Consider the following 27486-nt stretch of genomic DNA (forward strand, 5'->3'; position numbering starts at 1 on the left):
CACTCTGTCCCCTATTTAGCATGGACAAGTGTAAAATTGCTTGTCTAGTAATCTTATTAATCTGGTTACAACATTCTTTGATGGTGACTTTCTTCACCCTCCTATCCCTCCAACTGCCCCCCCTCCAAGAGGCCCTCCCAAACTTGGCCCTAACATGAACAATGAATGCCTATCCTTTCCGCATCGTCAGAAAAACAACTAGCTAAGTCTACTGTGGGGTAGCTCATACTGCCGGCCTTGTAAATGGTCAACTGGGTTTGCCACTATGATTTTTTCCTAACCCTAAACTACAAACAATTACCAGTTTCTCTAATTAGCTCAGTTGTAGCATCATTTCAACTGAAATATTTGCATTGTATTTCTCTAAAATGCAGCCCTTTGGCTCATTCTCATATGTCCTGGAGCACCAATCCATATGGATAAAAAAGCTAACAACAAAGACATATTTCTTAAAAACATTACAATGTGGCTTCAAATCCAGACTTTCATCAATGTTGCATGGCTTTATCAGATTTTTTAAGTGTCTTCCCCCATGCCTCAACCTGCAGATGGGCTGTGAGGAGCAGTACATATGGTATATTTAGTTGTCTCAATTTCTGTTTCACTTCCTCAGATGTCCTTCTCCTTTTCTGAGTCATCATATCATAGTTCAGGTAGAATTTGATCTGATTCACATCTTATTTAAATGCACCCAGCTTTCTTGCATCCATCAGTATGTGGATAATAACATAATGCATCTACACTTGTGCTAATATGATACTAGGAAGGGCCACCGGTGGTGGCTTCAGCCCCGGAATTCTGTGTGCCCTGCCATTTGCATTTCTGCTGTTCTGTCCAGTGATTTTAGCAATGCAGGTAAAAGAGCCGCTAAAAGTGTTTCCTTCAGCTGTGTCTCCATGCCCAACCGCAGCCCCACAATGCGCAAATTCCTTCACCTTGGTCTGTATTCCACGTTTTCTATCATTTCTTCCCGCCATTCCACATTAATTATGCTTCAACATCAATCAGTTGACTGGAGTGATTACCAATTGCATTTTCTGTAGCACCAACCTTGTTTTCAAACGATTTTGAGCGCTCTCTAATTTTGCTCAACAGGGCTACTGTGATTGCCACCCCATAAATTTTCCCTCTGATTGTTATTTTTCTTTTGAGCTGTTTTAGATCTATATTTGAGAGTGAGGGCCTATTGGCCTCATTTTCCTGATTCTGTGCTTGAGCAGCAGCGTTCTGTGTCATTTAAGTTAGTCCTCCCTCTATGCTGTGCTTGTTTCTCGTATGGTATGTTGCTCTGTCCTTATTTCGCTGAGGAATTTGGACCAGCTAACACATGAGAGATGACCCAGTTTGGGTGTCCTCCTAGTGTGGTCCTTTGGAATCAATATCTAACTTTGCAGTCTAGACTACATTGTAGTCCCCGTTCCACATCTCTAATCACTTTTCTTTCAACATGAATTTAACTGGTGTCTCAAAAAATGCAGCCAACCATTGGACTGTCACTATCTGTCCTGCTGGTTGCATGAATCACTTATCAAGGATTTTAACCTCATAAGGTCACATCTATACTTATTAAACTGTCTGCATGGCTCATTTCCAGAGTTACTGCATGCCTTTGTTTGCCTGCTTTCAGCCCAGTGGACCCTCAGTTGTTAGTGTCTCCTACAGGTTGAGATGCCTATACACCCCGGCAGCCACACTGTGAGACTGTATATATATCTACCAACACCCAGGGCAGTTGATCGCAGTTTGATCTGTCCCACCCCCCAACTGGGTTCCTCACCTCCCATATCCCACAGTTCTCACCCCTCTATATTCCCATCACCTGGGGTGCATTCAATTCCATTGTGCACCTCCTCTTAGCTTGGCCTCAAAAGGCCATGCCCCCATACCAACCGTCACCACAGGTGGATTGGTGAATATATACTGATGAACGGGGGAAGAGGCACCCGGCTTGTACTTCCCCAAAGCTGATCAAGGCAGTGATCGCCGCTGCTGCGGAGAGATCTGAGTTTTGTCTAACGGCAGTTTTGACCTATCTAAATAAGTGCAGAGGGTTAATATGCTTGCTGCAAAGCATGTGTACCATGCAGATCACAAAGTGCATATAATGTAGCTATTTCAGCAGGCTACTGCTTTTGTCAGAGAGATCCTTTTGTTACTTGCAGTTCATAGTTTAAATCCTAACACAGAACAATGTGATGTTTACCGTCATCAAAGAGCTCCATGCAAACTGCAAGATATAGATTAAAGAGTTTCATTTTTCCCCAGTCTTAGATTAGCCTAATATTGTAAAAAGGGTTAATTTGGGTAAAAATCAATTCTAATTAGTAAAGACAACACCCAACCATGGTGGTACATTTAAATTCTGAGTTTATGCCTCTCCAGACCAATCACTCAAACTATGCTCCCTAATAGTATGACTGACATGTGACTACCCCACCTTGTAGTCCTCTATCTTATGTACATTTCCTACACACTGATTTACACATGAATAATCCATTGTCTCTGTATAATGTGTGTGTGATGCAAAGTGCTCTGACACCCTACACTGGTATGAGTGGCACCATAAAACACAAGAAATGCATGTGAGAGAGGGTGGGTATGAGAATTAACGGGCACTGTTAAAGGGGTGGCAGTCTGGAAATCTGCGAAGGAGTTCATTGGGGGGTGCCAACAAACATTGTCACATGGGGTGCCACCAGTGCTAAAGCCGCCCTAGCTAGGCTGCCTCACGATCCCTGGTCCAGTGGGTTGCTCTGAAAGAAGTGAGCACAGCTGCCTGCCGTTGATCTCTTCCACACTGTATCAGTCCAGAGACTTCACATTCAGAGCTGCAGTGAACTGAAAGGGGGAACTTTTCTGGTGGCTGGCTATAATCTGTGAGAATGGGCATTTGCTTAGGCAAACATCTTGGCTGCTAGCAGCAAACAATCCTTAAGGAGACACTATATTTTGATGCAAAGCTTGCTGAGGCTATTTTAGTACATCAACGTTGTGTCAAAAACTATGGGCCTCATTTATGAAAAGTGTGAAAACAGCGATGCATCACTTTTCATTGCGCCCTCCTTGCGACATTCTAGATGCTTCATATTTACAGTATAACGCATCATGTAGCAAGGAGTTACAGATACGTCAGTATTTCTGAGGTATCTGTAGGCGCAAAAAATGACGCATTGCTGGAGTGTGTCATGAAAGTGACTCAACGCCATCAATGGGTCATTTCACATGGGCAAGTCCCATTTCAAATGTGTCTGCATCAGTCTTATGCCTGCTGTGAGGCAGCCGTAAGATATTGATGCATTTGCGTCCTAGAAGTGATTCAGTGGAATGTTACTAACTGTGAAAGAGTTTGTACTACTTTACTGTGTGTGGATTTTTCCCATCACAAACTGGTAGTAAGTCTGGCCCTGGGCATTTTAAACTTAAAATACTGCACTGAAACTGAGTTTCAACAATTGTTTCTTGGTATAGCTTAGTAGTCGGTGGGTCAAAATGATGATGGTTGTGGAAGTTGGATAAAGCTAGCAGAAATATTGTAGGCAGAGTTTAGTGATTTATTTATCTGGCAGTTGATTGTGATATTGACTACAAATGTTTCTACTGACATTAAGTACATATGTTTTGTTTCACAGGTTAATTTACCACATAAAAATGGCAACATCAGCTACCCGTGAATGGGGTGAGTAACTCTCTTTTGGATGTAGTCAGAACTCTGGTTTTAGAATACCTGCCTTTCACCAGAAGCCCCTGTTGTGCATTTCTTTTCCAAAGTTACTTAGTGTATTTATGCAGGACCGTATTGAAATAGACCATAATTGCACAGATTGTATTAATTGGTGGTGTCAGTAAGCTGCAATGTCTAGCACACTTTTCTTCATCCTTTTGCTCTCTTCAATTCTTCTCAGACAGACTCTGAAAATTGTTATTCACAATAAAAATGAGTCATATACAGTCACATACTGAGGTTCATCTGAGGGCAAGGCTATGAATGTGATGTTCTTGTCAACAAGGTCAATATTTGAGCATGTGCCTCAAAGCCCTGAGCATCTCAGGTAGTAAAACAGTAGTGCATGGCATTGAAGCAAGCTACCAAATGCTCAATGAATGTGAATGTTTTAATTAATTTGATTGAATAGCCTCTTACAGAACTATTATATCAAAGTGCTGGCCCAAAGCTGAACAGAAAGGGCGAGCTGAAAATATTTTATAAATAACACATCTAAGGAAATATGAAACAAAGTGGGGATATTTACAACACAATGTCAGAGAGCAGTGTTACTCAAAAATTAGTAACGCTGCGCTCCATTTTTAAAACGCAAGGATGCACTGTATTCACATAAATACAGCGCATCCCTATAGTTCCCCAGGCACTGGCGCTAAAAAAGCTGCCTAGTGTCTGCGCTGGCACCCTTGTGCCATGTTGCAAGGGTGCCTGCTCTGCAGGGGCAATTGTTTCTGTGCTGAAAGGGACACCTTCCTGCACATAAACAATCTTGAAAGAAGATTTCCTCTTTCCCTGTGTGCTGCAGAATACAGCACATATGGAAAAAGTAAAATACGAGGAGAAATTAATAATTTCTCCTTGTATTTCAAGTCTAAGACCAGGTATTCCCTGGTCTTCGTTTTTGGCACCGCCCCAGCCTTGTAAATATGGGGTAGCGTCAAAAAAGCAATGGCTGTTGCAGCGGAATGCCCACTGCAACACCCATTGACCACCCCTTTCACATTAAGTGAAGTGTGAAAAGGGGTCTTATTTACAAGACGGTGTTAAGCTACGTTAAGAAGTGACATTCTGGTGGCAGTATCCCCTTGTACATTTGGTCCTTAATCTGAGAGGTAATACAGGAGGTACTGGCACGGGCGATCTCACAGTTTTAAAAGGTTGAGGCGGTGAGGGGGCTTACATGGACGTCAATTTAGCAATAAGCAGCACTAAAACAGCAACACTTAAAAAAATTCTAGGTATTTAATCTTGAGTTTTTATTGTCTTTGTTATATTTTCTACCTAAACAATTTCAAACTTGACAAAATGTATGTGTATTTAAATGCACCAGAGCAAAAAACCAAGGGGATGATTAATAGGGAAAATGCATATCGAACACTAATACAATCTCAGAAACTTAACTTAGTAGGAACTAATACGAAAAGAAAGTTTGTGTAGAAAGAAGCATTTTGTGTATGAACTGAGGAATCATTAAGGAATGGAGCTAAGAACCTGAAAAAAAAATAAGGAAACTGTTTTTACGCCACAAAACAACTATTGGCTGCATTTCCTGTCTTGACATTTGTTAACATATTTTCCACAAATGTATGTTAATGTGAAATTTAAAAAAATGAAGCCTACAGTCTACAAAAAATGAAAATTGGCTTTATTGATTTGCTTTAAACTGTTGTTAGTATAGTGTCCCATACCTATTGTTTTAAAAAGTAACATAACTGGGTGCTTTCACATAACCTATTACTCATTAGCTAGAGAAATTATTCGGCATCTAAGAGTACTAATCACGGTACAATAATTGGCTGAATTTGAGAAACTATATCGCCCAGAAATAATTAAAAAATCAAGTAAAGAGTTTTTCACAAGACAACTAAATATGTCACTCGCCGTACATAAGATGTAGATAATACTGTTTATACACACAAAGGGGAGAGGACGAGCCTGTTAAAATGATGGTCAGTCTGTTTCCAAATATGGATTGAGAAGAAATTCGTAGATTATCTGAAAAGTCCAAATTGGGAGTAGAAATCAATAGATTGCTTCGCAAAGAGAGTTTCACAGGGAAACAATAAGGAGGGCTTTACAAATGTACACAGTGTAATATGAAGTGATTACTCGCTGATGCGATTACCTGTGTACAGTTAAACAGAAGTACAGAAGCAGTTGGGTTACAGAAGAGGTGCAAAAAGGCCTCATACTGCCCTCTTTTCTTATCTTGATTCCTCTCATAATTGTCATGCTTTTCTACCAGGAAAGTGAAGGCGATTGTTTTTAAGGTGCAGGGCGGACAAACTAACTTATGAGGGACAAGTTTACCCCCTGCTTAACCCGTTGGCTGCTGCCGTCGGTCATTGGCCGACGGCAGCACTACCTCGCTGGTGCTGCCGTCGGCCAATGGCCGACGCGACCGCACCCGTTTTTTAAAACGGCTGCACTGCTGCCAAAAAGTGGAAGCAGCCAACGGGTTAAGGAAAAAATAGGTGCAGTAACTGAAGAGGATGGACTTGGAGTACTCTATCTATCACGTTAGAGAGTAGCAAAAGCTAATAAAGAGTTCTTAGGTTTCGCATACTCATTGTCCTACAAACACTTCTCATAGCTTCTGTTAGAACTCGGGGTCTCCAGTTGGCTGAGCAAGGTACCTTAGTCCAAATAGAGACCCTTGCTTCCAGTCAGCGTAAGGAGGGACACACTCTTAGATAACCCCTGCTCACTCCCTGGTAGCTTGGCACGAGAAGCCATGCTTATCTCCAAGGCAATGTGTAAAGTATTTGCAACCACACTCCCAGTAACACAGTGATAACACAACAAATGGACACCACACTAGTTTCATAAAATAGAGGTATCTTTATAAAAAGGAATATGATGAGACCAAACGATAGAAATCCAACATATGCATATTCGTAATATTTCACTTTGCTGGTTATTAGGCCAGCAATCACTTGTAGGTTCTTGCAGTATTAATGAGCAATTCACGATCTCTAATGCAGTCCTAATGCAATGCTATACAGTTTGTAATGCAGTTCCTACTGTAGTACTAAGACAGTCCTTAATGCAAGAATCAGGCAGTTTATAATGTAAGAATAATGCGGTTAGTAATGCAAGAAGCAGGAATTGCGTAATGCAAGAATAATGCGGTAAGTAATGCAAGAATCAGGTAGTTTGTAAGTCAAGAATAATGCTCAGGGACTCAGCGCATCTAACGAGGTGCAGCGGGAGAGAGATCAGAGCACTCCTGTTCTCCTCCTGCATGCCTCTCCAGGCCACACATGCTTGCGGCTCCCGACTGGAGTCCAAGCCTTACCTGGGGGGTGCGCTACCTCGCTCTCTCCCTACGCTCGTCAGACTTCCTGCGACCCCGATCACGTTGCAGCTATTTTGCTAGGCGACGCTGTAGTGGGTGCACTTGCCAGGACAACAAGGCAATTAACAAACTACGCACAGGCACTGCAATGGCTGCCTGAGATCTCTTCTTAGGGCTACTTGGGTGGGTGGCACAATTAGTGCTGCAGGCCCACTAGTAGCATTTGCATTACCAGCCCCGGCACACATAGTGCACTTTACTAGGGACTTTACTAGTAAGAAAAACATACCAATTATGGACAACCAATTACCATAACACTTTATACACGGAGCACTTGCACTTTGACACTGATCAGCAGTTGCAAAGTGCCCAAAACATCTAAGTCGGCAATATAATGTCAGAAAAAGGTCTAGGAGGAAGACAAAAAGTTTAAGGAACTTTAGCCAAAAAAGGCCAAGTGCAACAGCTTATCATTTTTTTGTTGGCATGCGTCTGTGCATTACCTAAATTACATAAATCCATAGATACTGCACCTGCCCTGAATTTCCCAAGCTCAAATACAAAATCCTTCTCTATCATCACATGGATTGGAATTTGCCAGGCGTGATAAAGTGTGACCAGTTAGGAAAATCTCCCAAAGGGATGGGGCTTGGCATGCAGATTTGGGTACTTACATTGTCAAAATCTGCACTAGGCACTTTTCTCCCAGTAACATGCTTGCTGAAAATAACCGGAGGAACATTACAGGAGTGTGGTGCGTGCCGCACAACTAATAATTGATATGTGTGTATTACCATTATTTATTGCACATGACACTGTTAATCAGGCAAACAGCAATCAGGGCCTTTGCTATTACCAACATACATTGCCTAATTAGGTAACAATGAGCAATTGTCAGAATTATCAGAGAAATCGTAACACAGAAAGTAAGTGTTTCCAATTACATTGGTAATGAGAAACTATCTTTTAATTGTGATAAATGTATCTAGGAAGATAAATCAAGAATGACAAAAAACTATGTGGATGTAAATTTGCACTTGTAGACCATTCGCACTTTGTGAGAATTTACTAAAATGCCAGTTATCGATCTCATACAAACTCCAGTCAACTCCATCATACTTTTGTATTTGTTGCCCCTCTGTCCTGAGTCTGCAGGTGGAATGGCCTACATCGACCTGCAGGTTTAGGTACTAGGGGCCAGATGTACAAAACATATTTACAGTCACAAACGGGACGGTCCGTTTGCGAATGCAAAAAAGCAATTTGGGGCTGCATTACAGATAACTTTAATAAAGGCATATTCTGACAGCCTTGTAAATTTTCCTTCCATGTGGTGCTCTTTTGTTGTTTTTACATGATGAGATATTAATTCGATGAATTATTTATTTTTTTATATTTTTTTCTAGCCTATGTAGGGTACTTTGTTACCCTTTGATATGGTTTTATGATGTGTTATTATAAGTTGATTTATTATTGTGATTTTCACTATTGGTATATTAATAAATCTTTTTTAATATAAGGACTTTCACATCTTGAGTGGAGTGGTTCCGAGTGTGATAGATTTTATAGAGTGCTGTGATACGGGTTGCTTGAGCAAAACGAAATATACCAGTTCAAAGGGAATCTTTATAACTACACACTAGGGGCCAGATGTAGGAAGGCAAATACCGGTCGGTAACGGCCGACTTCGGCCGTTACCCACCGGTATTTGGAGTTTGGGATGTAGGGGCAAGTTAAAATACAGATTCGGTAATTTTACCGAATCTGTAAAATACAGAATCGGTATAATTACCGAATCTGTATTTTGACATGTAGGTAGCACTGTAATCAGCGCTACCGGGGTTTAAGAATTCTTAATTTACCACCAACTAGAAGTTGGTGGTAAATTATGAAAACCCTTTAAAAAGCATTTCTTTTGTTTTTGAAACAGTGTCATGTTGCAGACATACATGCCCTAAGGGCATGTATGTCTGAAACATATGCACCCATGCACAATTGAGGGGTGCAGCAGGGTGTCAAAGTGCCACCCTGCCACCCTTCAATGTTTCCCCCAATTACCGAATCGGTATTTACCCCTTCGATAAATGACATTCATTCCTATGGGCCTCCAGGCAATTACCGAATTGGTAAATACCGATTCGGTAATTACCGAATCATACCGATTCGGTAATCAAATCGGTAAAATTACCTACATCCCGATTGCCAGTTCTTAAATACTGAATCGGTATGATTCGGTATTTAAGAATCGGTAATCTGGGATTACCTACATCTGGCCCCTAGAGCCACGCAGTAGGTCATAGATCTTCAGGAGGCCTTGCGATTGGATTTTAATGCCGATGTCGCAGGCCGGTGATTTGTTGGCCTACTTGGGAATCTGCGTGTTTAGCCCCATATGTGCCCTTGGGGCACCAGAGGGCGCTCGCCGCTCCGTTTTGCTCAGTGAAACAAGCTCCTTGTGCTGCGCACGCCTCGGCAATTAGAGTACAATTCCACTGCCGCACTTCCCTTGACAGAGAACTCCCCAAGCCTCGCTGTACCTCTCTTTGTCCTGAATTTTCTCACCCCGTGACAGTTACGTATTAAAATGACGTGACTCCAAGCACAGCAAAGTAGTTTTGCACCCAAAAGTTGTGAACCCATCTCAGAGGTGACCTAAGCACCACTAGAAGAGTAGAACACTGAAGCTCTATATCTAAGCAGTGATTCGCACAAGCACCCTGAAAGCAGGTTTTAAGCTATTGAAGACCTATACAAATAAAATAGTCGATTTTGGTGGAAACCTACATTACCAGCATTTAGCACTAAACTGGGCACATTTTCCAAGGCAGACCAAGTCGTGGAAAATACACTTAGGTCACAGACATTTACCTGTAACTTACCTGTAAGTGCTGCGTGGTTCCCCTTGCAAGGTTTGCGCGCAATGAATATTCAAAGTTGTGAACAATTCAAAGATGTTTTCTACATCCGAGTGGGTGGGGTTTCCCTTTCAGTGTCGTGAACTTCTGTCACAAGTCCTACAACATTCATGGATTACCTCATACGACTTTCTTTACTCTGACCAGATATAGCTCCTTTCTAGAGATTGCAGACGGGCCAGGCACGAGGGTTTTGGAGATTTTGAGAGTGCAAGGGCCTCTTCACTAGAATCACTGAGCCAAGAGAAGGTGATCAATAATCACTGCACCTCAAAGCGCTTGAATTACAAATACGTGTGAATGAAATAGCAAGAATTGCACTTTGAGTGAAAAACATTTAAAGAATTGCACTTTGAGTGAAAAACGTTTAGTATGAGGGCTAAAAAGTCCCAAGAGGGCAAATCGCAGATTAATATTGTTAAGCAGATATATAAGGCTTGATTTAAACAGGAACATGGGTGAGGGGCCAAGGGGTTACGACGCGGCCACATGGAGAGTGATAAGGGAAGCGGCTAGTGTGATATTGGAAGGCTTTTGGGCACTACAGACATCACATAATACGTTTCTTTTTTTTTTATTGTTTTAAATGTCAGTGAACAGATCAAAATTACAATTCTCAATTCATACAAAATTATAATCAAAACATAAAAGCTTGAACATCAGACTTTGTCGGATCAATGTTTTAACCAGTTTGTAATAGGACGCCAAATCTTTGCTCCCAACATTTTTTTCCTCATACCCTTCCTTTTATACAGAGACGTCTCTAAATGATATGTAGACAAACGTTTTGTTTGCCAGTTCAAAAAAGTCGGTGGATCGGCATCTATCCATATAGCCGTTATACATGATCGAAAAATAAACATGCAGATGAAAATAAATCCTTCTTCGGGAGAAGACCATCCACCCTGTCCTTCTTCTTGAGAGCCAAAAATTACCAACTCTGCCGACAGTTGTACTTTAATGCCCAGCTTAGTTGTTACGAAAAACTCAATCTCCTGAATGTATTGAGAAAGTCTGGGACAATAAAAGAACATATGGAGTGCGTCAGCCGCAATTAGACCACATCTCCCCTAGTTGATTTCCATCTCACGATCTTGCTCGGAGTGTAGTATAGTTCAAAGATGGACAAAAAATGTTGGCTAGTCGATGAACCATTAGGCAATACCTGGGTGGCTATATCTATGCTCTTTGTAATATTAATCCGTTCGACCCCTAATTTGTTCTGCCACTTTATCTCCCGATCTTGTAGATCATCCTTCATTTCGTCTAAAAATAGCTGATATATTGGAGCCATTTTAGCTCTTGCATTAATTAATTCAAAGATTCCTATCTCATCTAATATGATCTGATTATTACATATTTTCTGCTCCAGGAAGCTCCATACTTGGAGATATTTAAAAAAGTTGTTTCTGTTTTAGTTATAGGTATTTTGTAAATATTCGAAGGATACTAGTTGATGTCCCTGAATTAGATGTCCTAAATGAGTTACTCCAGCCCTCCCCAATTAATCATTACTTGGTCGCTAAATGTATTCGGCAGTAAAGGACAGTTCTTCAACGGGGTATACGTATTTAAATTAATATTAATACCTTTTTTGCATACTTCCACTGCGGTCCTTACGACCTTAAATCTTGTCACATAATACGTTTCTGGCTATAACTTTATTTGAGGCGAATATGCGTTTTAGAGTAAAAAGAGTAATGGACAAGAGACTTGGGGCTGTGGGGGAGTGGTGAGGAGACACTTGGTTTATGGAATTGACCGAGTCTCATTAAAACGGAAATTCAACCAAAATGTAAGTTCACAGTACTGACTGTTGGGATGCAGAAACAGCTTTTAGCTGCAATTAATCCCCAACAAATGCATTCACAAGAACTTTTGTTCCAGCTCCATTTATCACAAAATTCCTTTAGATGAGCTTATTTTACACTAGGAAGTGCACTACACCATGCACCACGTGAGTGTCTGCGTCGCATAATGGTTCCTACTATACGTTACCAGACCTATATATGCATACATTCAAAATCCACTTACATAAGAAAATGTAATTTTTTACAAACCTTTTTCTTAAAATACTATGGCAGTGTACTAGTGCTACTAGAGCGCTTCCAGCCCCTGACAAGGTGCTCAAGCGCTTCGTACCAAGCAGTGCTCACCCAATGCCAGTCTCGTGCACTCTCCTCACGCCCTTATTTATCTATTTTTTGCAGTTGTGTATAGCGCAAACCCAGTCCGGAGGGATTGTAGCGCTTTACATTAGCACCAGTTACAGTAAAGAAGGTTGCATTCATTTTATTTCCGGCATGGCGAGATTGAGCAATTTGCCCAGAATCACGCAGTGTTGAGCCGACGCTGTGACTCCAACCTGGTTGCCCCGTTGAAAAATCGGCAGCAGTGGGCGTAAGGCTTCATCATCTTCCGTAAATACCAGTGTACAGGTATTTCACCCACAGCCTCCTCTCCCCGCACCGGAAGGCAGTTCCCAATAATGCCAAATACTGCTTCCATAATGACCCCCAGTGCAGCCGCCTCCATGCCCTTTCCATTCCAGCCACGATTAAAATAAGCATTTGCAATGTAATCAGTCCAATTGCATTGCAAATGCTGAAGTTTAAAACTGAGCACGGCGCCGCTTCATGGACACCGCGTTCAGTTTCTTTATATATTTCTTAACTTCAACACTGAGCGCGGTGTCCTTGCAGTGGGCGCCGCGCTCAGTGCTAAAGTTAGGAAATATATCAATAAACCAAGCGCAGTGTCCTGGAAGCGGTGCCGCGCTCGGTTTCAAAGTAAAAAAAAAACAAAGTTAAAAAAAAAAGACTCGCAGAGCGTTTCCCTTGCGGAAGCGAGCAGGGGCACCATATGTTTGCAAGTTAATTACAAACATATGGTGCCCCTGCTCGCTCCCACAAGCAAATAGCCAAATGTGCACGCGTTGCCATTGAAAGCAATGCAACGCGTGCATGTTTTTAGGGTGAAAAGCTAATCCATTCCAAAAGATCTTTTTTCTATGGAGGGCATGCGCGCTGGGTAGGCGAGACCTAAAAAGGAATACAGATCCCCTTGCAGGGGGTGCAGACAGTGACTGCACCCGCCTGCAAGAAATTGTCTGGGGCTCCATAGGACACCTTTTACCCCCTGTAGAAGGCTATTTTCAAGAGGCGCACTGACAGTGCAGCAGCTTTTACGTGGCGCACTGTCAGTGCACCTCCTTAGGGCTTCTTTGCCTCTGCGACCACCTTGGTAATATGGCGTGGGTGAAGAGGCAAAGGGATTCCCTCATTTGCACAGGGCATTCCCTATTCAAATGAGGGAATGCCCCCTTGAAGATAGCAGTGGCGCTTTATTTGCGCCAGCACTATTGGTTTTACAGAAGGGGCCGCAAAAGCATCTGCGGGCCCTTTTGTAATACCAAAGTACCTCGGGGCGCGCAAAGCCGGCGCAAATGTCTGTTGCACCCCCACAGCACTTTATGTAATACAGCACTTGGTATATATCAATCCCAAATTTTGAATTCATACCTATGTGGTATTTGGAAGGGGAATGTGTAGGACATCCCTTCCAAATACCAAATTTGAATAGGCTGTTTTAATATTTTGCAACCAAATTCTGGTTGCAAAACATGAATGCTTTGCCGACACCTCAGGGGGACCCCTTTCCCTTTGAGAATGTACAAAACATTATTTTTTAAGAGCAGGCAGTGGTCCTAAAAACCACTTCATACTCTTAAAAAATGAAACGTACAAGTTTCACTTTCTTTTTTTCAAACACAGTCAATTTTCCATTAAGGAAAACGTATTGCATTTAAAAAAAATACTTTATTTAAAGCAATTACATAGAGGTTGGTTTACTGACCACAGCAAGCAACCATCCTGTGATGGCAGTGATTCCCACTGGGTCACAAATTGCAAACTACCTCATAATTATTCATTAGGTAACTTGATTTGCATCTCCACTAGGAATCGCTTATTTAAAATATATTCTTTTGTACTTTAAGAACTTTTAAGAATGTCCTAATAAGATTCAAACTAATGTTGTGGTCTGCTGCAAACTTTTGTATGTTGCTTTGAACAAACTGATGAATTTTGTTTGAAACATATTTTCACAAAAAACAAAAGAAGTGAATCAAAAAAATAAGCACAATTATGATATAAGGTCACACTAAGTGTCATGTGTGATCATGTCAAGTGAGCTATAATTGACATAAGTATTGCCATGTGTGTTGTTGTGTGCTTATAAAAACCAGCCTTGCCTTACTGATTATAGGCCAAAACCCTCTTTAGCTAAACACCTTTAGAAAGTTGGTATTTTCTTGCCTTACTACACAACAACAGACCTGGTTATACGGGACAATATCCACTCTTTTACTTAGGACTTGTGATGGGGGCGGGGGGTGGTCCACCTCTACCCAACAGCTGGTCTAAATAGTTTACCAGTCTAATCCAATCCTAAAAGGCCACCGTCGTAAATTTACATAAGTGTAAGTTTTGTCCGTCAACTCATAACAATAGTACCCTTAACTGAAAAAGGTGTATAAGAAACCACAGAAAAATATGTGAAAAGGTGAGGAAGTCCCTCATGTGCGCTACACCAGAGGTGTTACTGGCAGGTTCTCACCAGCTTGCCCATGTTTCTCATCAACGGTAACTTCCTCACCTATAGAAAAGAAAATGTGTCCAGTATAAAGATAAGAGGTGAAAATAATGATATGTGTATCAAAAATAGAGACCCCCGTATTGTGCAAGAGATACTATATATCTCTGAATTAAAAATTTAGTTAAGACTCACATAAACCCCTGTTATTCAAAGTTGTGAGCTTACTCATAAATACAAACAAACTGCATGTTACAGACCAGTTTAAAGTAGGCCAATGTGTTTCATTGCTTGTCCTTTGTTGTAGCAATTTCGTCAGGGCTCGAAGTCAACAGTCACCTCACTGGACGTCTGACTTTGTAGACAGAGTGACAGCCAAACACAAACAAACACAAATTGTTCCAATCTGAAACCACCAACCAGTTAGGAAATCCTACATAGCAGGTACTGGTATATCAGGTCAAGGATTGAAAATTAACCTCAGTATCATTGACTTCCAAACTATATTTCCCAGTTGGTATCCAGGGGCCCTCGTACCAGCTTCCCACCATGCCAAGGGATATTTTACTTGCACCATCAATCCCCTAAAGCACTGTTTGTGTCCTTGAATATACCCGTGAAAACACATAGCAACCATTTTATTAATTTACCTTCTTATTTAACCAAAAAGTTGGCAATATTATCACCCCAATCACTTTATTTTTTATATTGGTTCTGTGTGCAAATGACACCCCTCATTCACATACTGGCTGCATATGTTTAGTTTGAAAATTGGAAACCCATCAAGCCTTCTGTCTCTCTCCATTCATAACAAAAGTTTGTATGTAAATCACATCGTTTTCGTTCACAGACAAACTATTTCTTTATCCAAATCTGGACGTTTGTATCAAGGGTTTGGATGTAATTTGTATCCCTCGTTTTACATATTCTCTGCTATTGCAGTCCAGGCTTAAGAAATCATCTGAGCATTTCTATTGCGGGTTTATATGCAAATTACCCCTCATTTTCTATAATCAATGCTTTTTGCTGTCCATACTTCCGAAAACCATTAAGCATCCCAACCCGCTCCGTTTGTCTCAACAGACACTACAGCCATCAGAGAAAAAGGTTCAGTAAGCCAGAGAGCACCCATACTCTTACCGCGTCCGCATGTTCGCCGAGCTTTGTCTTATTCCGACGTGTGGACACGGTCTTGCCTCCTTATTTTCAACAGCGTGACCCGGAAGGATAAAGTCATGTGGCTATTACTCCTGTCACCGCGCAACACCGAGTTTTGTTGGGAAACATCCTTTACCACGCAACTTTTACCACGCAGTGCCTTTACAACGCAGGTTTTACAACGAAAACCATTACAACGCATTGCACTGGGGGCGCTCTAGGATAGGGAATAGTTTTAATTTACTATCCAACACCTTCCCTACTATCCACGGGGACTGGAGTTGGAATAGTAAATGAAACTATTCACTATCCAGCACCCCCCAAAGCAATGCGTTGTAAAGGCTTGCGTTGTGAAACTTGCGTTGTAACAGCATGCGCGGTAAAAGTATGCGTTGTAACAACGTACATCCGTTTTGTTCAAAACAATAGGCGCCATTATTGAATGTATTCTCGTCCCATTGCGCCACACTAATCTTAATCAGTTTCACTGGCAGAGGAGGTCCAAAGTAACTTATGTTTAGCGCTAAACTTAAAATCAAGGGTATTTTTTGGTGACTCACAATGCAATCCACAAAAACTTCTTGTAAATTCAGAATGCCTGCGACGTCTGTTGCAGTATATTTTAGATTCTTTAGTGTTCATGCAAATTCTTTAGTTGATATATTACAAGAACAGACCCGTGCATTTTACTTCTGGGCATGTTAAATCATCATAGAGAAAAGGACCCACCTCTCTATGAGTCCTACTCGTAGGGTATCTGTTGGACTTGGCCCTTTTTGCAGAGTCATCCCTGAACTTTTTGCCTTCCTCCTGTATTTCGTCTGACCTGTTTTTGTTCGTTTTATGACTCTGGGCATTTTACCATTGCTGATCAGTGCTAAAGTGCATATGCTCTCCCTTTTGTAAATTGATGTATGAATTAGTGATTCCCGATTTGGTTTACTGGTCAGACCCTAGTACAGTGCACAGAGTGTGCCCAGGGCTTGTAAACTCAAGGGCAGGGTGCATTGTAAGTATAAGGTAGGACAAGCCCTGATGTGTGTGCATGTCCTAATAGTGAATTACAGCCATTTTTGTTTTTCACTATTGCAAGGCTACCTGTTCTCCATAGGCCAGAATGGGCAGTTAGATTATTACATTTTATAATCCTAACTGACTCAGGGAACATGGTAGAAATTCTAGTTTAGTATGCCTGAACTCAGAATGATAAAATACAACTTTTAGTGAAATTGGTTTTATCATTCTGTGTCTGAAAATACCACTTTTAGAGAGTAGGTATTTTCTTGTCTAACTATCCAAAGCCTGCCTCTGCTAGGTTGTGTATTCCTTGTCTGGAGTTTGAGTGACAGGGCTGGGGGATTCCAGGAGACAGAATGAGTCAATCCAGTGGTGAATAGAGAGATCTGCATCTAGATGGGAGGGGGGAGTTGCACCTGGGACCTGAATAGGGCTTTGCCCGCCCCCACAGTGCTGGCTCTACCCCCTGTGGTGTGTCTGATGTCTCTGCCCGCACTGTGAAAGGAGAGAAGGAATCATGTCAACAGAGTGCTCTCGGGCTTTGCCTTTCCTCCACAATGCTGGCTCCACCCCCTGTGGTGTGTCTGATGTTTCTGCCCTGCACTGTGAAAGGAAAGAAGGAGTCATGTAAACGGAGTGCTCCAGAACTGATTTGGACTGTGCAAAGTCTCCTCTGGCCTCAGAGGACAAAGAATTTTGGAGAATAAATATTGGGACTTTGATCCCAAGAAATTAGATCACTTTTGGACTACAAGAAGAAACCTCTGCTGAGGAGAGGAACCTGAAGAAACTGAGGAGAGACTATTCCTAAGCTGAAGTGCTGCTTAGGGGATTGGCCTGCAGTGGTTGCCTGACTGCAAAAGAAAGGAGAGAGAACTTTGTGTGCTTTATTTTCAACTTGTGAAGGATCTCCAAGGGCTTGGAAAAGAGCTTGCCTTCTGCTGAAGTACAAGGGACGATTCAAAAGGAAGTGGTGATGGACAGAGTATCTGAATTAAGCAGAGCACTCCTACCCAGTCAAAAGATCAGGGCTTGATCCATCACCGTTTTTTAGCTCACTGCACCATCCCAGTTCAGAACCTGGCTACATGCAACGTAGTCTGACCCTGGCCCAGTGCATCATGGGAACAGGGCAGACCAAACTACCAAGCCAATTCTTTACTGGAAAGGAAACAAGCTTCCGGGGACCGGTTTCTGGCATTACAGCCGTCTTCGGCCCGGCTTGCTTGAATCCTGATGGTGCAGTGAGCAAGGGACTCACATCTGAGCATACCCTTCCACACTTGTGGTGGCCAAAACGATTCAAAAGGGGGTGGTGATGGACAGAGTATCTGAATTAAGCAGAGCACTCCTACCCAGTCAAAAGATCAGGGCTTGATCCATCACCGTTTTTTAGCTCACTGCACCATCCCAGTTCAGAACCTGGCTACATGCAAATTAGTCTGACCCTGGCCCAGTGCATCATGGGAACAGGGCAGACCAAACTACCAAGCCAATTCTTTACTGGAAAGGAAACAAGCTTCCGGGGACCGGTTTCTGGCATTACAGCCGTCTTCGGCCCGGCTTGCTTGAATCCTGATGGTGCAGTGAGCAAGGGACTCACATCTGAGCATACCCTTCCACACTTGTGGTGGCCAAAACGATTCAAAAAGGGGGTGGTGATGGACAGAGTATCTGAATTAAGCAGAGCACTCCTACCCAGTCAAAAGATCAGGGCTTGATCCATCACCGTTTTTTAGCTCACTGCACCATCCCAGTTCAGAAGTACAAGGGACAACAGACTTCAACCCCCAGCTCCCCAGAGTTCTTTTTGAAGTGCCTGCTGCTGTTTTGGGCCTTCTGAGGGACTGCGTGTCGCAATGAGCTGGAAGCGCGACTCAACGAAGAAGAAGCATGTCGCCGTCGCTGCTGCTACCGTCTCACTTCTGAACAAGGGTGTCGCCGCTGGAGTTGACGCACTGCACCGCATCGAGAGAAGCATCTCGCAACGAAGAGGAAGCGTGTCGCAGTTGCTGCTGCCTGCCGTCACACTTCTGAACAAGGGTGTCACCGCTTGAGCAGTCGTATTGTACTGCATCGAGAGAAGAGTCTCGCAACGAGGAAGAAGCGTGTCGCCGCTGCTGCTGCTGCCGTCGCACTTTTGAACAAGGGTGTCGCCGCTGGAACTGTCGTATTGCACTGCATCGAGGAAAACGCCTCGCATCCCCCGAGAAGCGCGCAGCCGTCGGAGCTGCTGCCGTCGCATTTCTGAACAAGGATGTCGCCGCTGTAGTTGCCGCATCGTGCGGAAGCTTCACGCAAACGTGGGAGAAGAGTGTCGCAGCTGAAGTTGTTGCCGTCGCACTTCTGCTGCAGTCCAACCATAGAACCGAGAATTTCTCACATCCCCGGAGAAGCGTGCTGCATCTGGAAGATCTTCACGTCTTTATTTCTTTGCACCGGAACTTTGCCTGATTTCCATCGCTGCAACATTGCTTGTTGTGGAAGCACAACGCATCATAAGGTACATTGACGCAAAGTGTCGCATCTTAAGAACTGAACTGAACTAAGCTAAAACTACCATCTGTTATGTTATGTTATATTATTTTTATATAGCGCAAATCACCAACCGGTCTCTAAGCGCTTCTAGAGAGTGAGCAAGTCACTAGAGCTGAAATAATTGGCAGCGGCGGATGCAGAGATTACGCAGCTGTTAGTGCCACTCTGAAAAGCAAGGTCTTTAAGAGCTTCCTGAAGATGAGCAAGACCGGTTCCTTTCGCAGGTACTCCGGCAGATCATTCCAGGCCTGCGGGAGGACAGGAAACACTCTACCCCCTTTGGATTTAGAGCTGTACCTGGGTTGAACTAGCCTACAAGCCTCAGATGATCGTAGGACCCGACTGGAAACATAATTCGTCAAACGATCTTTTATATATTTCGGTGCCTCACCATAGATTGCCTTGTGTGCGATACAAAGACCTTTAAACTGCACTCGCTGTTTAATAGGCAACCAGTGCAATTTATGTAACAGAGGGGTGGCTTGTGTCCTCCTAGGGAGTCCAAAAATTAGCCTAGCCGCATCATTTTGTACAACTTGCAGTCTCCTAAGGAGCTTCTGGGGTAGGCCAAGATAAAGGGCATTCCCGTAGTCTAGCGGAGAGATGACTGTGGCGGAGACAATTGACTGTAGTGCGGATGTAGATAGGAGGGGAACAAGTTTCCGTAACTGCCTAAGTACACCCGTGCAGATTGCCACAACAGAGGAGACCTGACAAGACATAGACAGTTCCGAATCAATTTTCAGCCCCAAGCTTTTTACCGCCGGGATTGGTGCTGGGACCACTCCTAGTTCTGAAGGCCAAAAAAGAGCACACCATGGCTAATATTTGTTGGAACAATGAGCACTTCGGTTTTCTCCGCATGTATTTTTAAAGCATTGGCTGCCATCCAATTTACCGTGAACCTGAGCAGATTTTTTACTGAATCCTGGGCCTGAAAGGAGTTATTAAGCCGGACAAGAAGTTGAGTGTCATCGGCATAATTAAAGACCTGGCAATCCATCTGAGTCAAGGCCTCCACCAAAAGTTGCAGATAGATGTTGAAAAGAAGCGGAGATAAAGCAGAACCCTGGGGTACTCCTCAGGATAGGGAGCCCAGATCCGACAGCTGCTCGCCCAATTGAACTCTCTGAGAGTGGTCTGACAAAAAAGACTTATGCCAAAGATGTACTTGCCCTTTTATACCCAGATTCGTAAGACGGTTCAGCAGCATGTTATGGCTGACCGTATCGAATGCCGCTGACAGATCTAATAAAATCAGGGCACTCTGTTGTTTACTATCGGCCCTAATTCTGAGCTCGTCCAGGACAGACACCATCACTAGCTCTGTGCTATGGTGAGCTCTAAAGCCCGCCTGTCTAGTATGGAGCAGTTGGTGATCTTCCAAATATCTTGCAAGTGTTTTCAATACATACTGCTCCAAGATTTTTGCTAGAAAGGGAAGCTGCGAGATAGGCCTATAGTTTTTAAGGTCTAGGTATCTGCACCAGGCTTTTTCAACAGGGGTGTAACCCTAGCTTCCTTCAGATTAGTTGGTAGATAACCCAAATCAAAGGAGTTATTGAGTAGTCCCAGAACCTGCTTTTTCAGACCTGGCAGAGCCATCTGAAAAACACTTGGAGGATAGGGGTCCGCTCGGGAGCCTGATTTAATATGCTTTACTAGTGTTGTCAAAGTAGCTGCATCAAGACTAGGAAATTCAGACAACTGACTGCTAGGAGGGGGGGGCTAGTCTGGTCAAGGGAACTGAAGTCAATGGGAGTTCTTGTGATTTCCAAGATGATGTCCATGACTTTCTGAAGGAAGAACTCCTAAAAGGCATTGCAATCTGGAAATGCGATTGTGGACTTCTTCTCAACTTTTTGACTCCTTCAAGATGGCAATGGTCTCTTTTTGTTTGTTTCCTGCCTGAGTAATCCTTCCTTCATAGTATTCTGCTTTCCTGACTAAGATAGCCTATTTTTAAGCTGCACAAAGGACTTTAAAGGTTTTTAATTTTGCTGGCTCATAACTATGTCTCCAACGCCTCTCTGCCTGATGAAGAAGTTGTTTCTTTTTCCTTAGTGTAACATCAAACCAAAGGGTCCCCTTTCCTTTATCTCTGACCCTTTCTTTCTGTTCTGGTGCCACTATATCAATGGCCTGTTGTGAGTAAATAAAGCTTCACTTTTATTGTCTAGATTATCTACTCCCAGATCAGCGGAAGGGATTGAGTGTAATGTAATGTAATGTATGTGTCTTGTAAAGCGCACTGCTGCCCTGAGGCGTCGTGGCGCTGTAGACCGCTGGGGAACCCGTCCTGGCTATCCCTGTGAGATGGTCCCTACTGGGTATCTCCAAGGAGAAACCAGGCATCCCCGGCGAATGTGGGGGGCCGTTGCAGAGATGAGGCAAGCTAATGCCCAGAGTTGCCGAGTGTGATTCCTGGTTAGAGTAGGCACCGAGACGAGAATTATTGAGTCCGCTGACCCTAGTCCACTACCCTGCCGCGTTGGGAATTGAACCCTGGTCCCGGGCCGTTCTCTGCTTCCGGGTCTGCCGCCTCTAACCAGTGAGCCACACCACTCCACTGTGTAGCGTGGCTATTAGGTGATTTGCCTCAATATTTTTCCAGATTCTGACCTTCCTCCACAAAGGCGGGGGCTGCGGTAGTTGACTACCAAGTGGGACCCAACATTTCAACAATGAATGATCCGACCAGACACAGGGGTTGATATCCTCTGTGCCCGAGGCTGTGAAAACCAAATTAGATCTGAGGTATGGCCTTTTACGTGAGTAGTACTATTAACCAGTTGCTGCAAGTCCATCGAGAGCATAGTGGTCTCAAATAGATCCGCTGCAGGCTCTCTTTGCACCTTGTCCCAGTGATAAATAAAATCTCCCACTACTAGGAGACGTTTATATCTGGAACATAGGTTCGAAGTGAGCTCCAAGAAAAACTCATTGAAACCAGGGGTAGTCCTAGGGGGCTGATAAACTACCATAAGTACAATGCAGGAGGACTTCAAGGAAAATTTTAACCCCAGAACATCCGCGTTGTCACAGCTTTCTGCCATTATGTTTGTAACCATAAGGCTCTTGTTAAAAAGGAAAGCCACCCCCACCCCCCGGAGTCCCCCGATCTATTATGCCACAGGGCATCAAATTCCATTGGAAGAGCTGCAACAATGTCAGGGGCCGATGTATCCCTCAACCATGTTTCCGTAAATGCCAAAATATCTATATCACCATCTTGAAGCAGGGAGACAACTTCAAGATGGTGCTTCTGCAAGGAGCGAGTATTAAGAATCGCTACCTTCAGACCAGATGCAGTAAGGGCATGAGGCTGACCCTGAGTCCTAAAAGACCCATCAACCTCTATACTATTAGTGCTCAGTAGGTTTTCAACCAACAGCCTTGCCTGCACACTTTTCTCCAGTACATAGTTACCCAAATTAAGGGACCGTAGTGTCTCTGCTGCATAAGTCAGCGGAGGAGCAGGGCTTCCGGCCCCTGGTCTCGGCGGGGCGTGGACGGGCGCAGACGGGCTTGTCTTTGGCGCGCTGCCGGCGCACCCCCTGCGTGCGTCCGCTGTGCATCGGCCTCATCAGCTGGTTTTGAAGCTGCGGTGGACTAGAACGCGACCAAAAATGGTGGCGTAAACTATGCTGCCGGAAGTGAGTGAAAAAAGCAGCCGCCGCCTTCACCCCGAGCTCCCTCCACACAAACAGCACTCTAGAGCTGCGGTGGACCGGGGAGAATTGATCGGAATGTGGCAGAAGTAAAATGCCCCGACAGTCGGGTAAGGCAAGTTGAAAGTGCCAAACACACATAAGAGCAGACCAGGTCTGAAAAACGGTGTGTTTGCAATTGGGCGGATATCCTTCACTTTTGTGTTATTTATGCATTTATGCAATGTTCGTTAGTCCATCAATGACACATTATATATCACTATATGTCAAATCAGTCAATGATAAACCTTTTGTTTTTGTTCATGTTGTGTATGACAGCCATACTTACTAAGTGAAATATAATATATGACTCGAGGCAGGCATCATCTTGGTGTGTCCAGATCTATATTCAGACGGTAATGTTTTTTTATTTAATAATGAGTTACAGTGTAAAATTAATAGCGGTTAATCTGGTTAATTACCAGTCAACCTTCCACTAACTGTAAATTGTAGTTTTTGTCAAAAAAAGTTCAGAAAACAGGGTTTTCACCTGAACATTCCACTGGCAGTGGGAAATTTGTCAGGTTGTGGATTTTCTCTTATCATATATTTAGTTTCGTGGTGACTAACGTTATTCCCTAAGGTGGTCAATATGGTAACCATAAGGAATGTTGGGATTGCAAAGAAAGTATATGGGTATTCACAAACATTTATTGTGGTCATTTCTATCAAAAATGTGCATGCACTGTTACTCCAAAAATGAGCAAGGCATGACACTAATAGTGAATACAATTAATACCATTAGTAAAACAACAGGTCATCATGATTTGTAAAGACCAAGGTAACTAGCAGTTGTTCTGTCAGCTCGCACACTAAAACCAGACAACTCTGGTGTTCAGTGTTTTTCTCTCGATGTTTTGTCACTATAAGTTTTGATGTGACATGTCCAACAGGAAAGCAGATGCAGTTACCTAAAATGACCGGTGTAATCAGGAAAGTATACTGATCCGACTTACTATAAAAGTCTAATTATTAATCAGAGTTACAGTTACAGAGAATACTATGAGAATATTTGCTCAGCTGTGTTCTCGGATATATCAGTACTGAAAAGAACAGTTTAGCCACATTTGTATTTAACCATTTGCACATATTTCAACATGTGTGATACTGTGTTAGTGTTCCACAGACCAATGTTTTTGATTCCTGATACCTTCGAATCACCATGATGCAGATCAACAGTGAGAAAATTGAAATAGCTAATTTAGTACCATCCAAAAGATCAACCAGACCATCTCCAGCCTTAAAGAAACAGCTTTTAGAGACCAGAATTGCTCAGTTACGGTGTCTTCACTATGAAACTCTATCCCCTGTGCTAAGACAGACTTTTAACCCAGGAATCCCTTGAATACCTGCCCTTCCCTGTTTAGCATTTTTATAGAGCATGAACTGTAGCCAATGGCCAACTAGCATCATGAAAGCCTCACATTGTTACGAGCACTCAATAAACCACACTACTCTCTGTATGTTTTATGTCAATTGTGCCAATAAATTCTAATTATATAGTAACAAATCTGCTTTCATGGTACGACCCTTGATGCCTAAAACTGCAGAAATGTTAAAGTGTGACAATTGTGTGCTCATTACAGTAGTACACTTTGCTGAGTTTTACCTTTTCTTGTTTGGGGCAGACCTTTTATCAAATACCTGGCGTTTCCTGATCCCTCCGCCCATGCCGCCACCAACCAACTCCATTTCCAGCAGCAGTCCTCCCGCCGCCGCTCTCTACATCAGCGGCCGCCGAGTGGAGGACTACATTTCCCTGGGGGCATAGCGGCAGGAGCCGCCAACGTCATCTCCCGGCACCGGAGGCGCTACAAAAACAGCGCACTACCGGTGGAGCGGGTGCAACCTTTTCTTGTTTGGGGCAGACCTTACATCAAATAACTGGCGTTTCCTGATCCCTCCGCCCAAGCCGCCACCATCCAACTCCATTTCCAGCAGAAGTCCTCCCATCGCCGCTCTCTACATCAGCGGCCGCTGAGTGGAGGACTACATTTCCCTGGGGGCATGGCGGCAGGAGCCGCCAACGTCATCTCCCGGCACCGGAAGCGCTACAAAAAGCGCACACTACCGATGGAGCAGGTGCAACCTTTTCTTGTTTGGGGCAGACCTTTTATCAAATACCTGGCGTTTCCTGATCCCTCCGCCCAAGCCGCCACCAACCAACTCCATTTCCAGCAGTAGTCCTCCCGCCGCCGCTCTCTACATCAGCGGCCGCTGAGTGGAGGACTACATTTCCCTGGGGGCATAGCGGCAGGAGCCGCCAACGTCATCTCCTGGCACCAGAGGCGCTACAAAAAGCGCGCACTACCGGTGGAGCGGGTGCAACCTTTTTTTGTTTGGGGCAGACCTTTTATCAAATACCTGGCATTTCCTGATCCCTCCGCCCAAGCCGCCACCAACCAACTCCATTTCCAGCAGTAGTCCTCCCGCCGCCGCTCTCTACATCAGCGGCCGCCGAGTGGAGGACTACATTTCCCTGGGGGCATAGCGGCAGGAGCCGCCAACGTCATCTCCCGGCACCGGAGGCGCTACAAAAAGCGCGCACTATCAGCGTCGCGGGATGCCGGGCGAAGCCCGGGCAAAGGGCGGGCCCTCTTAGGTCCTCACAGGCCAGAGGAGGCTGGGCTGCCCCCCCCCCCTTTGATTTGCTACCTACGGCGAGGACTGACTGTTAGTACATGTACATGACTTTAGTAAGCAGACTCACCTAAAGCTTTTTATTTGGCCTTCTTGAGTACTGATTAACGCATGTTTACAGCTTGGTCCGAGATAACCATAAAGGTTAAGTGTGTTCTGACTAGGTATTCACAGCTTTAAGTAGGCATCATGACCTCGCCTGTCCCCAAAGAAAAATCCTTAGTGGGTGGAGGAGTAAAACGAGGGGCATTAGACAATTATGTCATCAGGGCCGCTACAGGAATTGACAGGGACATCGTACTCACTGAGCGACGGGCCGAGAGACGTCGCTCTGTTGAGATTATTAAGAACAAACGTTCATCTCTGGGCCCGCTACAGCTAGCCATGTCACCGCACACCAGCACATATTGCGAAAGCGAGGGTCCTGATGCATCTTTTGGTGATAGCATTCCATTACTCCTCCAAGATAGAACCCCTCCACTTGATCCAAATAATGATTCGATCATAAACCTTTCTGCTTCCTCAGGCAACATGACACGAGAGGCAGAAGCCTTGGCAGACACACCGTCACCATTGGTAGAGACTGCCCAAGAACTTAATAAAACTTCTAAAAACCCTCGACCACAAGGCCCTCCCCTGAAAAAAGGGGAAAGGGGGGGGAGTGGACCACAGAGAAACAAGATCAGTCTTATTGATCCTGTCAAATCTAAGAGCTCCTCGTTTGATGCACCTACATTACCCGCACCAGCTATTCAACCACCCTTCCCAATACTAGAAACATCTGGCACTGATTTAATGGGAAGTATTGATTAACTGGTTAGATCTCTCACATTGCCTTTAGTAGAGACACTAAAAAGAATAGCTCAACAGTTGGGGAACTTAGAACAGGTAATCGAGGAAATTAAAGAAGGAATTAAGGGTGTACCAAGGCCCCCACTAGTGCCCGCAACTATTGCATCATCCCCAAACATTATCGTCCAAAAGGTGGTAAAAACTACAAATCAAATTAAATTGAAAATCCCGAAACCAATGCCCCCCCAAAAAAACTCGGCAAAATGTGAGAAATAGAGATAAAGAGGCTCAGGTGTGTGGAAAACCTAATCTCCCAGGAAGTCCCCAAAAACCTATTGGCCATGAAGTTTCTGTGAGGCCATCCTTTTCTAAGAGGCACAATGCAGAACTGCCTCCGGAAGCAGCTCCGCTTGTGGTGGTCCTCACTGGAGTCCTGGTTCTGGAGGATGGTAAGAGAGAAGACCAAAACCTGCTAAAAAATAAAGTCATATTTTGGCTCAGGCAGAACCGACCACTTCCTCCTAACGTAAATGCCGAAATTTTACACGTCAGGCATCTCCCCTGGTTAGGACCCAGTATAAAGAACATAACGGGGGATATCATCATAATAAATTTTAGAGACAAAAGGGCAGTCAGACATATTTTAGATTGGTTTCCTTTTAATGGCAGTAATGCAATTACAGCTCGTGATTTGCCGTACTTTTATCCCAGAAATTTGATAACCCCTGTTACTAATCCCAGGCCTCTAGTCCATCATCAGGATGAACGCATCAGACCCTTATACAACATCAAGATGATCACTTTAGGCCCCAATTTAAACACCGAGATGATCGCCTTAGACCTCTACTTCAATATCAGGATGCCTGCTATAGGTCCTTACCCCTACATCAGATTGATCACTCTAGACCCTCACTTCAATATCAGAATGATCACTTTAGGTTCCCAGGCTATTTTTATCCCTCACTGTGGAATAACCTTCCTACTCAGGAACGCAGGTTCAACCACCAACTGACTACAAGACCATTTTTGATCCCCACCCAGAACCGATTTAACATTCTGTCAGGAATAGACGATATAGAATGACTAAAAGCCACCCCAACTTCT

General features: G+C 43.7%; 1 protein-coding gene across 1 annotated transcript in view; it reads left to right on the forward strand.

Moving 5' to 3' along the window:
- The window catches only part of LOC144763172 (amine sulfotransferase-like), a 405236-nt gene that overhangs the window by 56093 nt on the left and 321657 nt on the right, over window positions 1-27486 (forward strand). The window contains exon 2 of the mRNA XM_078648512.1: window positions 3630-3676. Within this exon, the coding sequence (XP_078504638.1) occupies window positions 3649-3676 (28 nt within the window). The 5' untranslated portion in view covers window positions 3630-3648. The remainder of the gene's footprint in view (window positions 1-3629; window positions 3677-27486) is intronic.

This window comes from Lissotriton helveticus, chromosome 6, assembly GCF_964261635.1.
Source record: "Lissotriton helveticus chromosome 6, aLisHel1.1, whole genome shotgun sequence".
Lineage (NCBI taxonomy): Eukaryota > Metazoa > Chordata > Amphibia > Caudata > Salamandridae > Lissotriton > Lissotriton helveticus.